A 17457-nucleotide genomic window follows, 5' to 3' on the forward strand; every position below is an offset into this window, starting at 1 on the left:
GTATTTAATTTCAGCCACTTCTGTATGTTTTATAACTAGTGAGGCCAAGCTACTTTCATAATCTGCCTGCTACATAAAGACTTTATGACTCAGACTGGAGGAGTTTCATAAATACTTTGCTCATGGTTATTTAAAAAGACAGTCTTATGAAGGTGTTTAATAGGTGTGACTCCCCCCCTCCTTTTTTTCTCTACGATCAGCACATTATCTTAATTGTGCAGTTAATGTGGATTAAGCTTGAATGAAAGAGAATGCATTCATTTTGGCTCAAGTACTAGGGGCTGTTAAAACTGACCTGCAATAAGTTCAAACCTTAAAGTTTTGGACCAACAGTAGTGTAATTTGTAAAAGCGATTAATTAAGTGGCTTCTCCAAGTTCTCAATAAGGGCTCAGGCTTTCACCACTGTCAGTGAAATCAACAGTTTTAGGACTATGCTGGATTATGTAATATCTGAATCTTGGAGTAAAAACCTGTAAACTATTTGTATAATTGTTCTGCACTTGGGACTCCTTTTTTTTGTAACAGAGATTACAGCTGGCAAGAGAACTTGTGAGAACCACCCGTATGCCCTTTCAGCTGTTATTATCTCTGTGCAATTCTTTCAAAACTCAGCTTGTATTTTCTCTGGCTCTTTTGAATGCATTACCTCCTTCCAAAATTCCACAGTCTTCCAGGATGCTTTCCTCTGACATGCCATGGTCTTCCCAGATGTCACACAGAATTTTCCATTAGAGAGAAAACATTTTCTCTCCAGGTTAGTTTTGAGCTCAGTTCTGCTAACTTCACCAGAGATTGATTTAGGCCCTGTAAGAAACCCTGAAGACCACTGGCCATTACTTAAAACTGGCATTTGCTTCAAGCTGGCCCTGCAGTGATTTTTTTTGTTCCACCGATGGCCAGCATTCTAGCTAATAGAGTTACACATGCACTCATAAATTCACTCAAAGCCTTTTTATACCAGCTTGGAGTGTGCCTATGGGTTGTGTTTGGCATTTATATGCAATTGCCTTTAGGCTTCAGCTGGGCTTGTATACAATATTAACAGAAAACAGTTTGTATACAGAGTACCTACAGCAGACTGTATACAGCAGTCAGCTTTGCCTTTCACCTGGATCAAAAGCTCAGGTCTGGCAGATGAACAATGGTATTTTAAATTTCAAACAGTTGGAAGAGATTATTCTTCCCCAGTAGAAATGTCACTGCTAAAACCTATCTATCTGGGCTTCCACTCCCAAAAAATATTTTGTACTGATGTGAAATGTGCTGCATTTTAAAATCATCGTCTTCTTACAACTGTATTGAAATTACAAAGGCAGTAAGATACGTAGTAGAGCAAGGAAAAAATAATATGGATGGCTGAGAAAGGCAGCCCTGGACAGTGTAGTCCTCACTTTACATTTAGTACACAGACACAGCCTTACCTGTACTCTTCACTGGTGTCTTTTAACTATTTCAGTATCTGTGATTGAAGCTGTTATTGCATTGACCTTGGCAATGAGCTTGTGTATGGTTTTACATGCAGTGCATAAATTACACATAGCAGGAGGAAAGATTACATAGGTTTTATTAGTTCCAAAGCATAATAAAAAGATACACGGTACAGGTTGTGCAGTTCAGATGGACGGCTTCTTCCTCATTAGGCATATTTGTTTTAGAAGTACATATAAAATACTCAGATATTTGAGAAAATAATCAGCAAATACTTCTTGATACCTAGGTCTTGTACTTTTACTCCCCAGAGTTAAAGGGTCTTCCTAAATACGTGTGTATTCCAATAAATCTTCCAGGACTAGAGCATGATACCTGTTGTACAGGTAAGGGAATGAAGGCATCGGGAGGCTTATGGACTCAGAGTTTGTATCAACAGACTTTTATCCTACTATCAGAAAGATGCAGAATTTGTTGTGGTTTCAGCAGGACAGCTGTAAAAGGACTAGAAAGAGAATAGGCCATAATGAACTAAATTTATTGATTTAAAAAAAAAAAAAAATTAAAAAATCTCTTTACTAAGTACCATTACTGAAACACTTGCAGTGTTGCCTAATGGTCCAAAACAAGATGATACACTTCCCGTTGTGTGCTGTAAAAAATCAGTCTAAATTATCCATGCAATTAAAAGCTAGGGGGAGATTACAAGGTAAAGTAGTGTGATGTATAGAATAATTTGTTGGCAGAATCCAGAATGAAACTAAGGGTTCCTGATGCCTTGGAAAGGGCTCTGTCCCTGAGTCTGAGGTGTAATGCTTCACTCAAACTATTTATGAATAGATATTTTGTACAAACTATATAACACAAAGTTCCAGAATCATAGGGCAGGAGATGGCTTCCTTGTTTGGAGTTCAGAGTCCTAAGCCTCATTTCAGCAGCAGTTCACCCAAAGGCTGAATTTCTGTTCTTTCCTATTTTCTTTTCCTGTCCCAAGTACTTCTGTGGCTGACTGGAGCATCCTTTGTGCCTTAAAGCTTCAGTAGGCCCTGGTATTTCACACTCCTCACTCTCTGCTTTTAAAACAAAACTCTCTGTTCTCCTTTATTTTCATTTAGACTCCAGAGAAAATCCCTCTGACCAGTATGTACATGGCTTCTATTCATAAAATTTAAGGCCAGAGTGGCAAGTGGGCCACTCATTTGACTTTGTGTATTAGAAGATATCAAGTGCTCCCAGTGTATTCTGTGCTAAGCTTAAAGTCCTCAGAACTGTGTGTCCCTGGCAGAAAGCTGAAGACATTTGAAGTCTCCCCAGTGCTTGAGACCTTTCCAACTGCAACACACCAATTAGGTGAAATAGTCTTATTTAATTCCTAAGGACAAATGACACTGCAGCCTGTTGAAAAAGACATCCCTTAATAACATCCCTTAATTGCCAATCAGACCTGGACTCCCATCATGTCAGTCTGGCCCTAAAGACAAACAGGCTAGCTGAGAAGGTCATCCGCACCACCCCATGAGAGAGTCTGGCTTCTCAGGCTTTAGAGTAAGACGTAGAAACCCAAGAATCACAGTCCCTGTGTGTAAATACTCGTATCATCTGTGAGCCACCCTCTAGACTCCTGCTGCTTCAGCTATTCGCTCCATGCTTTTGACGGTGAGTTGATGAATGATAGGAGCAGATGTACACATATGGGTTGTTGGAATTGTATACAAACCCAGTGTACAACAGCACACTGAAAGCCGTAAAACAGTTTGTGCATAAGGCTTGAGATGCTTTAGACAGCACTGCCCTCTGGGCCAGTAATGAATCCCCTGTAAGGTCTAAGATTTTTCTCATTGCAGCCTTCTTTTTCATTTACTGAATGGAAATGTAAAGGAATCATTTGGCATAACTGAAAAATTATAAGAACAATATTGGTTGTAAATGCCATTGTGCACCTAGACCTTTGTCATTAATGTCCACAGAGCATAAAACTACAGCAAACTCACACTGAACTGCAGGCTGGTCATATGCTTTTTGAACACAGTTCAGCTAGTCACTAGCTTTTTCTGTGCAGCAACAGTAATGAGAAAACCTACAGCAGCCAGAAACTCTTGTATGGAAATTACATTACCAAATATGCAGGGCTGAGAACACTGGAACTGGAATTATTACCTTTAAGAAAGGCATCATCTGCTTTGCATACAATTACACAAATACAGTACATGCCAAATGCCTATAGATGATAGGTACATGATATGTTGCAGAGGTGTGGACTACAAGAGTGTAGCTTGTGTTCTCAGCTGCTGTGCTGTTATACTGTCTTGTCTGAGAAAAGCTTCTGTTGGCTGCCAGTTTTACGAAGACACCTGACAAGTGTTTTCTCCTCTTCCTACAAAACCATAATTCTTCCTGCTTTTCCATTTTTGCTGGTTTTCCAAAACAAAAACTCACACGTGGTACATTTAGTCACAGGACAGTGGTAGATTTATCATTAATTACAAAATTATTGACTAACTGCTAGATTAGGTAAAGATGACCCCTTTACTTGAAAGGGAAATTGCTATCTCATGGCTGGAAAAGGCTTGAAGTACTGAACTGAAGTTTCAGTTTGTCTTCAACAGAAAGCAGCTGCTATGTAATACTTGTAAAGCTTTTATGGCTCACTTCATTTTACTTTGTGTAGCTGGCCTTGATGGGAACCAGGGAGAAACCTGGCAAAGGGTTCACACAGTGTCTTCTAGGCACCTAATTTACAGATCTAATTGCCACCTGGCAGTTAGGCATCTGTCTCTGAAAGCTTTTGATTTGCACCTAAGTCAGCTGTTTAAAGTAGCCGGTGTGAACAACTTACCTGGTGAGAGCAAAGGGGAGTGTAAGGGGGGCAGAAACCCTAAAGTAATCTCTGAAGCATTTGTCAAAACTATTTCTGAACAGGTTGTGTATGTAGAATATGTACTAGGTTTTATCTGTGGAGAGCTAAGAAAGTAGCTAGTAGCCTTACTCCTTGTGTAGCATGTATATTTCCTAAATTCATCCTAGTGATATTGTTACAGGTCATACCTACCCTACTTCAATCCCATGAGTCTATAGGAGATACCGATTCCATCTCCACATTTCTCTAGATTGCTTGAACAGTGATGGTATATGGGCAGGTCGAGAAATAACCAAATGAGACTATTTCAGCAAGTGTTACGAAATCTGTAAGCCTTAGTCAAGTCCGTGTTGTAGCGTTTTTGGAAGAGTATTTTATGTTCATTTCTGTTTTCAGTGCTCTGTCTGGAAGCCAGAAGTTGTTCAGATCCCAGAGAGAATACCTAAAATCTCAGCCTGAAAGTTCAATTTGACTCAAATTCCAGTAATAAGTAGCTTCTGCTGTAGGGAAGTTGATTTGGGGAAAGTTTGGTTAGGGTGAAAATGTAACATGGTTATCAGTTTCAGTTTGAAGGGTACAGGGGAGACTTGCAAGAGTGTGCAGAGCTGGAAGGAATGGGCGCAGGAAATTGCACGCAGTCTTATACACACTTTCAGTATCAAAACTGAACAGCATAGATATAGTCTCACGTCACCCTCAACATGTGAGTTAGCTGGGGCTCTATCAAGTAAGAAATCTTTGTGAAGCAACCATAGCTCTTAGATTTAATTTTAAAAAGATACTTACTGTTATTTAATAATATTATCGATAGAAAAGTTGATCTTTCTTGGAAATTGATTTCACTGGAGCTAAGATTCCACTCCAGATGTTTGTATGTTCTGATATGATAAACCTGTGATTGAATATGATTAATATTTTTATTTTTCCCACAACATTTGTAAATGTTGCGACTAGAGTAGATATACCAAGATAAATAATGGGTCCACAGCATCTTCCATATCTGTTTGCATTCACACTGTGTCTTGCAAAGTGTCCTACAGTTCAGGATCCATAGAATGGTACCAGTGCTGGGAACTCCTCCGCACGCCCGTGACTTCATGGCAGTCCCGTGCTAGTGCTACCTCCTGTTAGTGCCTGTTAGACCACTACAGTGAAAGCACCTTATTTTCAGTTTAAACTTTGTGAAAGATGGGAGTGGTGAAATTATCTAAGACAAAGGTAACTGTATTCAGAGGCTTCCTTTACAGTGACAATGTATTCATCTGCCAGTACCCTGGTAACTTTTCACTCTTATCTTGACTTAACCTGGGAGCACTGGAACAAAATTAGAGGATGACTTTATAGCTACGTAGAATGTACAGAGTTTGAGATTTGATCCCACTTGTGCCTTCCTTCTCAAGCTATCTCCCTATCCCCCGTTCTCTGTTTTTGCTGACACCACCACTAAATGTCCCAGCGTTCACCACAGTAAAGCCACTCTTTACTACTATCTCCTCTGAAAATTTGCCGATTATTTTTCTGACTTTTTCTTGGTTGCTGCTAAGTTCATTCTTCTCCTTTCTCATTATTAACCTGTTCACCTACGTACATTAGGTGTCTTGACTATCGAAGTCATTGATCTCTTTTCTGCTACTTAAAGTCTGCAAGAGTATCAGAAGGCCACTTAGCAGTGGAATAAGGAAGGGCCAAATTGATTGTTTTTTTAACAGAGCCAAGATGTCCATTTATACTATGAAAAGCAACTAAAACAGCACAGAAACTCCAAGCAATTTGATGGCATCTAAATAAAAGCCTTATCCTACTTACCTGTCCAGCTGGGTGCATCTTCCCAGGTATTTTGTCTGTGTGGCCTGCACATCTTATTTTAGTATGGTAGTTACAGTTTCTTCACTACCTGCATTCCAGCTGCCTGAGATAGGAAGAAACTTGATTTGTTAACAGCTTCAAATTCCTCTCCTTTCCCAATGTGCTCGACTAAGACTGATGATCGAGGCTTTCCTCTTTCCAATCTTGTTACCAAGCTCAGTAGGTCCTAACTCCAGCTAGTCCAGACTAGCTTACCTTACATAAAAGAAGCTAACCTTGTACCGGTCCTGTTCTGTCAGGTAAGGAGAAAAAATGTCCCATCATCTACTTTAGGACTTTATTTCCTCTCCACCTGCAGTCATGCCATGCTGCTATTGTAATCCCAAAAGGAAAGAGAACTGTGACCCGGAGGACACATTGATGATGGAAAAAGGTAAGTTGCATTGCGATGCAGCCAGTGTCTTGAATGGTGGGAGAGCACATGGAGGAACACAGTAAATTCTTTAGTGCTTGACATCCTTCAGTTTGGACGTCTGCCTAAAAACTCCACTAAGTTTAATTGCACATAACTGGCTTTGATAATGTTCACTTATGCAGCAGGCATAACTATGCGCTTTGCAGGAATAACTTCTGCACTGCTGAAAATGCCTGGTGAAACTTCTGAGGCCTTTTTTTATATACAGAAAGTCAAACCAGATGAATGTACTGGTATCCTCTCACCTTCTTTATATATATATAATTTTTAAAAAAAAATTTTTTTTTTTTACAGCACGCAAAGATGCTGTAAAATATAAGGGGCTTTGTGGAACTAATGTCCCACCGATGATCACTAGATCTGATCTACAAGTTGCATTAAGCTAACACCGAGCCCATGCAGGACTGTAAGTGCACAGCTGTCTGGGTCAGAGTGCCCTCTCAGGCATCCTGGTGCCGTTTGGGATCTGCCCGTGGAATATCTCAATGTAAACCTGAGCATGTTTTGGCCCATCACATTCAGTATAGACAACTACAGGCTGTAGAATTCAGAACCATGTGTAAACGAGGATACTGTTAAGATTAAACCAAATAAGCCTTTCCTGTAACACAAATAGAACTAAAAAGGAACTAATTATGTTGGGAAGAAAGAAGCATATAATGAATATTTTTACAGAAGAAGTGATAAGTGTTTGGCAATAGATAAGTGTGTAAGAAGCCTTTGATTAATAACATACTAATCATGTAAAGGAAGATCCCCTTTTTCACCACTCAATCAGAACTTTACTTCCACAGCCGTGTCTGGAGGGATTATGCACACTTACAAGCACAGCACAGTGGCCAGTGGATCTTATTCAGCAAAAAAACGAGCAGATCTTCACAGTTGCTTTATTTAAGTTAGCATTTCAGATAACAGAAGAAAAAACCCAAACTCTTTTACCAGAGATGAACCTTTGTGCTCACGGGCAGAAGCAGGCCAGGCGGTAGTGATTGAGAGAGGAAACAGAACTCTTCAAGACTGATGGCTGGATTTATCATTCTTCTACATGGCTGGGAGTTACAAAAAAAATATACCTATAACTGAGAGTAAAATGACAACAGAAAGGTGATCCTACTTTGCCTTGCTAATATTATGAAGAGGAGCGCAATGAGGGAAGCTGACCAAATGTGGCTTATGGCACAGTTAGTTACTTGCTTTATTCTGTTTGGATGCTATTTATCCTCACAATATCTGTGCTGCTCAATAGCTTAAGACTACAGGGTAATTCCTTTGCTATGCACGAGCATAATTTCTGTCATTCTTGCCCCCAGTAACCACATCCAAAGCATGTCACTGAGGTCTAGACAGGGGAAAAATACTTTTTGCACGTGGCTAACTCACCTGTCAGTCAGTTTATATTCTGACTCTTTGATCTTTGCTGCTCTGCTGTACCTGAGAAGTGGGTACAAGTTAGGATGGGTGGGAGAAGTTGGGCTTTTCTTTACACTCTCTGCTGGCCTGTGTTTCTGTTATTCCATGGTAACCCAACAAGCAGATTTGACCCAGGTGTAGCAAATGTGGCTGCTATGTTGGGAAACAGCTGAGGAGGAAAACGTCAGATACAGTGACAGGATCCGAGTACTATGCACAAGACAAGTCAGTAGCAATGAAGTCTTGAATGGCACTTCTTGGCAATAGGGAGAAACATCCCGGAAACCTACTGCACATGCAGTTAGCTTACACTTTGCACAGAAAGCAATCTAGAGTCTGAATTAAGTCACTGCTACATGGTCTTTGTCTCAAAGCTGGATTTAATGAATAAATGTATTGCTCACAGCTGTCAGCACCATGAATGGAGGGATGCAAGGAGAGCCAGGGACTTAATGACATCCCAGCACAACAGAGAGGGCTGACACTGGATCTGAAGGAGAAGGTTCAGGAGGTGGATACAATGGTCAATACAGGATTAAGTACAAGCTGGGTGAAGAGTATTGATGGCTAGATATGGTCAATGTGTTCCGCTAGGGGACACTTTTTTCTTGACTGTTGAAAATAGCATCAGTGCTGACTGTAGCTGAAGCCTCACTTCTTGTAAATGATTTCAATCATAACAGAATTAGTGTGACCACAGCTTCACAGTGGGTAAGGTTATACTTGTCATTCATGAGGCTCCTACTGAACATTCAATAACTCTTCATGGCTAAATTAACCAGGTTCTCTGAACACCTGCGGTTCTATTGATTAGCTCTGTTTGTTAGCAAGTGTTTTACAGCTGCAGCATGGTATGTAAATTAACCTACTCTGAAAGCAAAGTAAAGAAGCCTCTGTTTTGCTGCCTGTACCGTCACAGGATCATTGCACTGGAGCTGGGCTGGGTGGCCCGTGTCCCAGCAAAACCTTACTGCACAGTTCCCACCCTGCTGCTCTCTGTGAGACAGAGACACCCGAGGCCTGTGGGTGACACAGCCATGCTGTGTGCTGTTGGCCCCAGCTGCACCACCACCACTACCCCAGCTAAATACTGCAGTCTCTTCAGAAAATGTGGTTTTGCTCTGCTCTTGAGCATGGCTCAAATTCTCCACAGTCCTTTACCAGATTGACTGTTTACTTCACTTTCCAGCCACAGCCAGGAGTGAAAAGGTCAGAGGAAAGATCTGGGCAAGAGGGGGAGGGACTGGAAACACCACCCTTCATGTATTTAGTAGGAAGAATTAAAATCACTGCACTGTTATGTGTTTCCATTGCTTTAGGTGCAGAATACAGCAAATTCCTTATTTGACCTTGCTGGTACTTTATTACACAGAGGATGAGAGATTTGACAGCTGGAATTACTACAGAAATCTTCAGGAGACTCTTGCTATGCCCTTTAGATGTGACAGTCCTTAAAGCAGTCCACGCAGCTCAGCAGGCATTTCAGAGAGCCCTTCATTAGCTTGTACAGAGCACAAGTCAGAGTGACATGAACACACACACTGTTAGGATTTCTTAGTTGCTTTGGAGCAACCTGCACATACCTGCCAGGAAAAGCATCTGCCTGGCCACTGTATTGTATGCTGGGGAAAGGGAGAGAAAGAGAGAGGGGAAGAAGAACAAGGCAAGTGAAAAGATACGTAGTTTAAAAATACAAGCCAGCTTTGTCTCCTCTTTCCTCAAGAGACAAATCTGACCTTCTTGTCCTTATTTATAGTTTTGATTTTTTTTCTGAGCTATCCCACATTTGCATTTCATATTAAAGACGAAATGAAGGGACTTGGGCACTTTGCGTTGGAGGATATGGATCATTTCTGCTAAACTTACTCTAAAGCAGTAAAAGGGAGAGACAAAGAAAGCAGGTTTGTGTCTGCTAGGAAGAAAATGAAATGGGCTCAATCCTTATGCTTTTCATTCCATGCCTCTCAGTGGGAAGCCCCTTACTGTGTATCTAGGTGTAGTTCTGTTTGGTTTTATCAGGGGCAGCATAGAACCTTCTAAGCTACATTGTGCTTGTCCTAACACTCATGCTGTCATGGGGACACTCATTTATATAGCAAGGCAAGAGTCATTAGCTTGGGGCCTGAAGGGTTAAAAAATACTACAGTGTGGGACTGGGAAAAAAGGCAAAGAAAGGGATAACAATCTCTGCTGACAGCAAACCAGTCTGGCAGCCTTCACCCTACAAAGACTGCCCCCCTGCTCCACTTCCAAGTTAACTTCTTAAAGCTATTCACATTCAGGCAGTCGTTTTGCTCTGCTCTCCTACTGCTGCATAGCACCTCAGCATTCACTTACTCAATTTATATCCTTGCAGCTGCTGTGGGAAAATACATAATTCAGCAACTAACTCCAGCTTTAGAATTAAGCAGAAATGCTGTCTGCTAATCTTAGCCAGGGATGGCTGACAAGGGAATGGGAGACTGATAGGCAGAACCAATCCAAAAATACTTTTAGGGAAGCAGCACAGTTACATGATACTGCCTGTATATTCTCTTTCCCTTTTCACAATGTCCAATGCGCTGTGAGTGATCCTTAGTCATGTTTGAGGAGAAAACCTATTTATTCCAAAGAAACATCAATGATGTGAGAGCTGATTTTGTAAAGCAAATGGTATTAAAAAAATTATTCAGTAAGGAACACTATAAAGCAAGTACTCAGTGTTTCCTAGAAGTGGCTTTAGCTTTAAAAGGAATGTGAATTACAATAGAGGGAGAGACCTTTTATCTTCCAAACTCTACAGATGACTTCATTTACTGCTTGCAGTTACTGTAAGCACCATAGATCTGTGCTGATAGAGTACATTTCTGTGAAAGACTCTCTGCCTTCTTTGAAGTGATTCAGTTCAGCTGGTTTTCTAAGTCAGCTTTTCATGGATTTCAGGAAATGCTTGGGGGAGGGGAGAATCACTTTAACATAATGCAGGTGATATTTTGCCAAATTGGGCATCTCCGGTCATTCACAGTTACATCTTTATGGGGCACTGATTTCACATTTTATGAGCAGATAGAAACCCAGTGCTGCCTTCACCAATAACCTACCAATAGTATTACAAAACAGTCTAATGTATTTCAACTTTCTCTGAATGTGGGTTAGCCACTAGAAATTACAGCTGCAAATCTATAGGCTTATCCTCTCTGGATCCTGTCATAGATTCTTTTAAAACATCAGGTCTGTGCTCTGTAGATCACCAGGAATTGAAGACAAACACTTTTTTGAAGTCTGAAGGTGTCTGCAACCTTTGCCATTTTGTGTATGCCCATTTGAAGGGAGAACTAAGCTATCCTTCCCCCAATGCATCATAATGCTACAGTGTGAACTTTTGAAGCGTGTGTTTCTGGACAGTTTTGTTTTTCGCCCACCTATGTTCACCTGGTTTGGTTATGTCAGACAGCAACCTCTTCTTGCTCAGAGCCTTGTAGCTTTTAACAGAAATAAGGCAAGCCAGAGTTGGTGCAATGAGCTCAGCCAAGGGTTCAATTCACTCTTCAAATTGACAACTGCACCACTGTAGTCTTAACACACCGTTCCTGCTCTCGTGAATTTAGGGGAGAGCTACATTCCTGGGCAGATTCATCCTGAGTACATTTTCTATTCATTTGCATCTGTGTTAAGACTTTTTGGGGCGGGAATCCACTGTCTGCTGGACTATCACTAAAACAAGCTAGTTCTTGTAAGGCAAAGAGCAGGACCACATGGAGACCTGTCTGCACTTATGCACCCAATTAGCAGTTAACAGTTTGTCAGCAGCAGAGGTACCTAAACCTTTAAAACTAAAAAAAAAAAAAAAAAAAAGATACTTCTTTTAAAAACTTCCACAATAAAGTTTATTATGTTAATGTCATTAAAAATATTATAAAATAATAAAATATTCTGCTTGGCAGAAAAATTATGCCAGGGTTTTAAAACCCCAGGTTTGTGCAAACAGTTTTTGTAAACATAAGAAGTCAAGTGTTCAAGTTCCATTCCAAAATACAGTAAATTGCTACAAAAATAAGTTTGCTCACTGTCAAACATGTTGAAAAACCCAGGAAGCTGGATTTCTTTACACATCTCTCACATGTCCCTATACAGTTAATGCTGTACTTATATCTGAAATGGGAAGGATTTCAGATAGTCCTTTAGAACAGGATTGAGAGGGATATGATTTAAGTTCTCTCTTCCAAAAGTCTTCACAATGCTTTTCCGGCAGAGCTCCTGCAAGGGCTGCACGCGGACTTTGCGCAGGGGGGTAACCAGTACCTTCCTCGGTGAGCTTAGGTAATGTTCCAGCAGCTTAAAGAGACAGTCAAAAGTCTCTTTGCTGCCATCCAGGCTGAAACGCCCAGTCTGAAAGTTTATCCGGATGCTGGTGGGCCCAGACGCAGTCTTAACACTGATGGCAAAGAAGCAATTCTTTTGGGTGCTGTCCCTGATGAGGAAGGTGCCCTCGGGCTCAGGCTTCAGCTTCTCGTGGGCAGCACTGACAGTCAGAGGTCCCCAGTAGAATCCACAGGCATCCAGCAGGCTGCTTGCTCGAGTGATGCTACTAAAATCCGCTTGCGAGCGAAAGGTTCTGAAGTGCGTGTTGCTCTGTGCCTGCACAGCGCTGGGCCGGCCTCGAGCCTGCGAACGCTCCCGTGCTGGAGGGTCAAGTAGACGTCTCGGGTCTGCTGCAACTGCATTATCTGCTGACACCTTGCTGTGCGCTACCATCCTACAGCCTAGACCAGCGGATGCGGTCTTCCATAGCGTCAGTGGCTACGGCAGGGCAGCTTTCCAGCAGCTATTCTGAAATGCCAAAGAGAGACACAATGTGAAATCCTCAGAGAAAAGCTGCTGCAATCTCTGAATGACCAAGTCTTCCATTCATATGCCTCCCACCCATTATAAAATAATAAAATATTCATTTGCCAATTTACACTGGGCAAACAACTGCTGCCTTCTGACAAGATTAGCAGCCTATCACTACAGCAAAGTCCAAAGCCCCAAAAATATTTAGCAGCGATCACTAACAGCTACAGAGGACAACACTGTTTCCCTGCTGTGAGCCCACAGCAGCATATCAGAGCCTAGAGCCAAGTCAAATGACAGGGCTGTCTCAACGAGAAGTTATCTTGTGTATGCTCCGTCAGATTCTCAAGTTTTTAGGGAACAAAGCGAGGTGGTTTTACAACCAAGTTACAGATTTCTCTGTACCTCCCTCCTTCCCTTCCCCAATCCCAGCTGCAACACCAGATCTCAAGGCATCATCATCATTTGGTGCATCGCGTGAGAAAGTAGGTGAAGTAGATGTAAACTCTGCAGCTGGGTATGTCCTGGGATAACTCGGGAAGGGGGCGAGGTGAATAGGTGCCGTAGCGTGACCGAAGCTAAGGTGGAAGGGTAGCCTGTATCGCTGCCAATTTACACAGCGATCCTAAAACTACTTTCCTCTCTCCCGTTAACCTGAGGCTCAGCCATAAAAGCAAATTTCCCATTCCCCCAACTTTCCCTCGGGACAGCAATGCTACAACCTCACTAGCTTACACAAATCAACCTCTATGAACCCTCGAAGCATTACTCCTCAGTCTCTCTCTCTCTCTCTTTTTTGTATTACATGCACTTTAAGTGGCCCAATCTAAATTGCTTCCTATTGATATATCTTTCAGCATGAGGGACTAAATTCATCCCTCGTGTTACTTCAAAGGAATTAGCAGTGCTGCACCAGGAATGAGTTTGGCCTGAAATGTCTGCCTCTGACAGTGTGGTTCAATACATCTCCGCTGGCTGCCTTGACCTTACTGGCAAGCATAGATTTTAGGATTTATCCCTATAGTCAGATATAGATCTGCAGAAGCAGCTTGTTGAGAAACCTTGAAGTATTCTCAGAAATGAATCCCTCGGCCATCTTACGGTTCAGGGTAACATGCTAATGAGGACTTCAAAGAAAGTACGCAGCTGGATTCCTGTCTGTGCTAATTTAACAACTTGATGTTTGGTTTCATTTAGGTCACATCGCCGCCTGAAACAGCACAGGGGGTTGTAAAATCCGTATGCTGGCAAATAAGAGGCTGAAAGTAGCGATGGGCTTTCTTTACACAGCAGAAGGAAACTGATGTCAGTTTTTCCAATTACTGGGCCAGGATTATCGCTCGGTATTTAAAGTTCATAAAAATTAAGTTTCAGGGCACGCCGGTGAGAAGTAACCACCGAGCCCAAGAACCGACAGGCACGGGGCAGAAGCCGAACACAGCCGGGGGGAGCCTGCGGCGCCGCGCCGGAGGGCGGCGAGCACGCAGGGGGCACGGCAGCCCCCGAGCCCCAGAGCCGCCGGCGGCCGCCACGCGGTGCGCGGCTCCTGCAGAGCCCGGGGGGTCCCGGCGGCTCCGGCGGCTGCCGCGCAGCGGGGGGAGCGGCGCCGCGTAACGGCCGCGGCGGGTGGCGTGCTGGGCTGTCCCGCCGCCCCGTCCCGGGCACGGCCGCCGCGCCAGAGCCAAAACATAACGAACAAGCCCACGCGAGGCAGCCCCCCGCGCAGCCTGCCCTCCCGCCGCGCAGACCCCTTACCTTCGCCCGGCGCGCCGCGGGCGGGGGCCGTCCCCGGGGCGCGCAGCATACGCGCGAGCTGCGCACAGGGGCGCGCCGGGGCCGGCGGCGCGGCGGCTGGTGCTGGCTGGCGGTGGCTAGTGCTGGCCGCGGCGGGCGGCTGGGCATCCTCCGCGGGGGCCCTGCCTGGCGCCGCAGCGAGCCGGGGCTCCCGCGGGGCGGGCGGGCGGCACCTCCAGCGCTCTGGGCCCGCGCATCGCCGCTGCTTTCTATTTAACGCGGCGGCGGCGCTTTTCAGCCGGCGGCTCCTCCCCTGCCTTCTCCGAAAACACGTGGCCGCCGCTTCACTTTCACTTTCCGAATGCGGCCGCGAAGCGGCCGGAGCCGCGCCGAGCCCGCGGAGCAGCGCCCGGAGCCGGAGCTGCCGGGGCGCCGTGGCCAGCCCCCAGCGCGCCGCTCCCCCTCCCGCGCCCGGCCGCCCGGGCTGGCGCTCCGGCCTCGGCTGACCCCGTCAAATCTAGTTTCCCTTCTCCCCCCCACCCCCCCCTTTATTTTGTTTATTTTTATTTATTTGTTTATTTTGTTTGCTTTTGTTTTGCTTTTCGTTTTTGGTTTGGGGTTTCTGTGATAGCCCCAGCGAAGCGGGTGTCCGGGGCAGCAGGTGGGGCGGGCCCGGCAGGAGGTGCTGCCTGGGGAGGCCGAGCAGAGGAGCGCCCCGAGGGCAGAGGGAGGCGAAGGGGGGCACTAGAGGTAGGTGATAACCCGGCAGCCTGCTCAGAACGTGGCGAGGAATAAAGGCAAGAAAAGCAAGCCAGCAACCGATGTAGGAAGCTTTAACACAAAGATAGCTGCTCTCCTCAAACCTGATAGGTCAGCATGGGCAGAAGAGGTGAGAGGGCTTATTGTAGAACTTAAATGTCCAAGAAGGCAAGCAAATTTAGACCGATAATTTTAATGTGAGAGAAACATTCAGAGAAATCTATGATCCTTCTACTGAGAGGCTGTGCAGATGCTACACTGGGTTTTGAGTTCTCAGAACAGAATTTCCCTGGGGTTTTCTACAGAGTAATCAGATTTAGAAGTAACTGTTCAAATCCCCAGTGCTATTTGTAACCTTCCCAGCAGCCAGCGCAGTAGGCTTGGGATGCTCTTCTGCTCACCTGAAGGGAGATAGGAAACCACAGGTTCCAAACTAGTGTCTTATGGGGTCCCTCAGGCAGCTCCAGAAAAGTCTGCTTTCTTCCAAAGAGGATCTTTCTTAAAGTAGTAACCAACACCTGCTTCATGGGCCAAGAAGTCTTTCTTCTGATTATTCCTTGTCTTTTTAGAAGCATAATACATACCTTGCGCAGTAATTCATTGGTGTAGGCATGTGCAAAAATACAGAAACTTTGTGAAGAGTTCCACTGACTCTTGAATCTGAAATCAATACTTGAATGTATTGCTTCCATGCAGTGCGACATGCAGGCTTGGCAGCCAGAATGCTTCTTTATGTTAGGAGCAGGCAGAGGATGGTTTTGCCCTTGTAGTCAACACAATGTTTTGTGACAATGAAAAGGAAATGCTTCTGTCAAAAGATTAAGGGGACAAGGGCTGGCAAGGATTTGTGAGTTGTCCTTTGGGATGAAGTTGAGAGAATGTATTTTCTGCTTTGAGACGGAATTCATTTCAAACTCCAGTGTGGTCACAGACTGAATTAACCTGGTGGCAGTACAGCACCTTACAGTGACGTGCAGCCCATGAACCTGGAAATTTCTGATGATACTTTAGCCACCAAAATTTACTACTTATGTTCTGTCATGTTGTTGTACATGTACAGTTGTAATAAATTTGGAGAAACAGAGCTCGATCTTAATTTTGAAGCCTGGCATAGAGATGCGCTTTGCGCTCAGAATCCTCTTTCAAACAAGTTTTGAGCAACCAAGCTTAAGCTAAGGTTTGGCATAAGCAGCTGGGGGAGGGAAGCTCAGCTGCTTTTCTGTGTAAAACGAAAGCATGAAGGAATGGTGGAACTGAAACTTACTGTAGAATTTGAACATGCAGTAGTGAGAAATGTTTTGTCACTGTTTGCTTTGATGTAGTCTGCTCCATGCAGCAAGCAGAGTCAGCGGCTCTTTTGTATAAGGCACTGTTCATGTTCAGACAGGCAGCGCAACCAGGCCTTGCCCTTAACAACTTAAAGCCTACTTAGGCAAAACAGAGTCCCCTTCCTCCCTGCCACCGCTCCAAAGAAAAGATATTTGAAGTGCTTAACTGCGTCACAGAGGTAAATCAGAGCCAAAAGCACAGCGCAGACCCTCTAACTCCTCACCTAGACCCCGAGGCGCCCAGCCCAGCTACCTCCCTGCTACAGCACCCTTGGCTCCTGCCATCACTGTGCCTTTAAGGAGTGGAGCACGGCATGGCTGTAATGCGGCGCAGTGTTTTGAGTGTTTCCTGATGAGATGGAGGTTGGCTGCAGGTTGTTGCAGGCATGCCAGGAAAGCTCCACTCCCATGTAATTTTTCATTTTGTAAGATCACAAGGGAAAGAAAGATCCTCCAGGTGCACGTGCAGTCTGTCTGCCATGTACTGAGTAGCGCAGCTGACAAACTGTCTGTCCAAAAAATCTTCTTCATTGAGCAGGAATGTGGTAATAATACTTAGCTGCAGAGCTTCAGAGCTTGGCAGGGCTCGAATGGGTAGGTGAGCTCACAGTCGCTGAGGAGAGCGATGGAGCATGCCTGCCAGCTCGGACACCAAAAGCCAAGTGTGTCAGACTGCTGCTTATGGAGTTTGATACCATCTCTACGTGAATCATAACGAGAGTGGTCTGAGATGCTCCATAAGGTGTCTCTAAAACGGCTTTCCCAGGAGAAGTGGGGATCAATCACAACGTGTCAAGGAGACTTGTACAGCAAGTGAAGATTTTTTGATAGGAAGAGCTGGGGTTT

General features: G+C 44.2%; 1 protein-coding gene across 1 annotated transcript; it reads right to left on the minus strand.

Annotated features, from left to right (window-relative positions):
- Positions 1 to 11830: 11830 nt before the first annotated feature.
- SOCS1 (suppressor of cytokine signaling 1) lies at positions 11831 to 14825 on the minus strand. The gene is made up of 2 exons (XM_055706611.1): positions 14546 to 14825; positions 11831 to 12787 (listed from the first exon to the last, which is right to left on the minus strand). Exon 2 carries the CDS (start codon positions 12710 to 12712, stop codon positions 12104 to 12106), a length of 609 nt encoding a protein of 202 aa, XP_055562586.1. The 5' UTR covers positions 12713 to 12787; positions 14546 to 14825; the 3' UTR covers positions 11831 to 12103.
- Positions 14826 to 17457: the final 2632 nt, after the last annotated feature.

The sequence above is a fragment of the Falco cherrug genome, chromosome 4 (assembly GCF_023634085.1).
Source record: "Falco cherrug isolate bFalChe1 chromosome 4, bFalChe1.pri, whole genome shotgun sequence".
Classification (NCBI taxonomy): Eukaryota; Metazoa; Chordata; class Aves; order Falconiformes; family Falconidae; genus Falco; species Falco cherrug.